The 2,500-nt window shown below is 56.3% G+C and overlaps 1 protein-coding gene across 1 annotated transcript in view; it reads left to right on the top strand.

Annotated features, from left to right (window-relative positions):
• LOC125037646 (extensin-like) overlaps window positions 1-2,500 on the top strand; it is a 41,767-nt gene that overhangs the window by 38,457 nt on the left and 810 nt on the right. Inside the window, exon 4 of the mRNA XM_047630847.1 lies at window positions 1,322-2,500. This exon is cut by the window's right edge and continues 810 nt beyond it. Within this exon, the coding sequence (XP_047486803.1) occupies window positions 1,322-2,101 (780 nt within the window). The 3' untranslated portion in view covers window positions 2,102-2,500. The remainder of the gene's footprint in view (window positions 1-1,321) is intronic.

The raw sequence follows: 2,500 nt of genomic DNA, 5'->3' as shown, positions 1-2,500 counted from the left end.
ATCCCGTTATGCAAATGTGCAAATATTTCTGGTCATTCCAGCCGATGTTACTTGCGTGTGTATGACATATTTATGTTCATATGCAAATGGCAAAGTTATTTCAGCTGTGCCTTAATGTAGTGTGGATACATGCATACTAATAGGGGGAGGAAGTGTGTGTGTGTGTGTGGGGGGGGTAAAGTGAGAGAGGGACAGGGGAGGGAATGGGAGGGAGAGAGAAAGAGAGAGAGAGAGACAGAGAGAGAGAGAGAGAGAGAGAGAGAGAGAGAGAGAGAGAGAGAGAGAGAGAGAGAGAGAGAGCGAGAGAGAGAGATGGGAAGGAAGGGCGAGAGAAAGAGAGAGACAGATAGATAGATAGAGAGAGAGAGAGAGAGAGAGAGAGAGAGAGAGAGAGAGAGGGAGAGAGAGAGAGAGAGAGAGAGAGAGAGAGAGAGAGAGAGAGAGAGAGAGAGAGAGAGAGAGAGAGAGAGAGAGAGAGAGAGAGAGAGAGAGAGAGAGAGAGAGAGAGAGACCAATTGAGAGAGAGAGAAGTGGGAATATAAATATATAAACTACAAATAGATTTTCCAAAAGAACAAAATAAAGCCACACACAGACACACACACACACACACACACACACACACACACACACACACACACACACACAAATATGTATATGCATGCAAACTTGAATAACTTTACAACAATTTTCCCTTCACGAGCATCAATTTCTCCCTAATCTACATCACTCTGAATCCTTCTAAAAGTACTTTGTCATTCTCACTAAATCACCCATCGGATATAGAACCACTTTATCACCCTAACAATCACCATTAAAAATCACGCGCCAGAATGTCACTTGTCACTATCAGCGTCAGCAGAAACAACAACAAAAGTATAATTTGTTATAGTTCATTACTATGTCAGGAGTCAGTTTTATAGTGCATAGCCACGTGTCAGCAATCAGGCAATTGGCTGTTTATGACATGCCTGCAACCTGTCTTGAGTTGCTTTTGTGCTAGTGTTCAGTGTTGGAAATTATTCTTGGGAAATTAGATGGGAATAGTTTGTCTTAGTGATTATGCATGTAATTATTTACAAGTAGGTAGATATAAGGCAGTTATCACTACTGATAACTATCCCCTAAATGAAAGATACACAAATAAATGGCAAATCACTAGGCCAATGGCCCTCATGAATGGTTCATTTCGATTCAAAACGTGCAAGCCAATTATCAGTCAGGAAGTCACAAAAGCCCACGGTTAAATAGCTACTAAAGTCAAATGTTTACCCCCCCCCCCCCCTTTACGCTGACCTGACCGCGCCTCTCTCTCCCGCAGGTGAAGATCTGGTTCCAGAACCGCCGCTCCAAGTACAAGAAGATGATGAAGGCGGCGCAGACGGGCGGGCCGGGCGTGCCTCAGGGGGCGCCCGTGGGGCCCGGCTCTCCCCTCAGCTCGTCCCCCTTGTCGGCGACGTCGCCCCTGCAGACGTACACGACGGCCACGCCCCTGAGCCCGCCCCCGCAGACGCAGTCGCCGGCGCAGACGCACCCGCAGCAGCAGGGCGGCCAGCCGCCGCACTCGCAGCCGCCGCCGCTGACGGCGCTCGTGCCCATCTCGCACGCCCACACCACGCAGACGGGGATGCCCATGGGCCACCCGCACCACGCCCAGCACCCACCGCCGCCGCAGCTGACGCCCTGCCCGCCGCCGCACTCGCACCCGCCGCCGCCGCACCAGCACCACCCGCCGCACGCCGCCTCGCCCCACACCCACGCGCCGCCCTCGCACTCCATCCAGATGCCGCCCCACGCCCACGGGCCGCCGCAGCACCCGCCCACGCCCACCAACCAGCCCCCGGAGTCGCACGGCTCGCCCCACCTGGGCCCGCCGGGCACGCCCTGCCCGCCGCAGCACCACATGTCCCACGCCGCCCACGGGGGCTACATGCCGCCCACGTCCTTACCCACGCCCGTGTCGTCCGCCGACCACATGAGCCTGCCGCCCTCGGCGTCCTCCCCGGGCCTCGCCGCCCACCACTGGGACATGAAGCCGCCCGTGTCCGCACCCTACATGTACTCGTGGTACGCCCCCGACCAGCAGCACCTCCTCACCTAAGCCGCCCGCGCTGGCCGCCCGCCGCGACCTCTGCCTCGCGCGGGAGCCCCAGGGCGCCCAGGGCAGCCCGCCGCCCGCGTGAGCCCGGAGGGCGCGGCGCCGCCAGGGCGGGCCGAGGACGCATGCCTTCGAGGGAGAGAGTGAGGGAGCGAGAAAGAAAAATGAGAGAAAGGAGAATCAGTGCGAAAGAGAGACACAAGAGAGAGAGAGAGAGAGTGCCAAGACAAGGGCCAATTCCATGACCTTCTTCCTTGACCATTTGATGGCACCTCGTCCCGCGCCGCCGCTGCATTGGCTGGCCAGTTTTAATGGCCCGCAGCGGAAAGTGGCCATTCTGACCCGCGTCCCTCCGAAACGGCCTCTGAAGCGGTCCTCTGAAACGGACCTCTGCCAAACCAT

The sequence above is a fragment of the Penaeus chinensis genome, chromosome 23 (assembly GCF_019202785.1).
Source record: "Penaeus chinensis breed Huanghai No. 1 chromosome 23, ASM1920278v2, whole genome shotgun sequence".
NCBI lineage: Eukaryota > Metazoa > Arthropoda > Malacostraca > Decapoda > Penaeidae > Penaeus > Penaeus chinensis.
The sequence above is the reverse complement of the archived record's forward strand: the minus strand, read 5'-3'. Positions and strand labels throughout refer to the sequence as shown.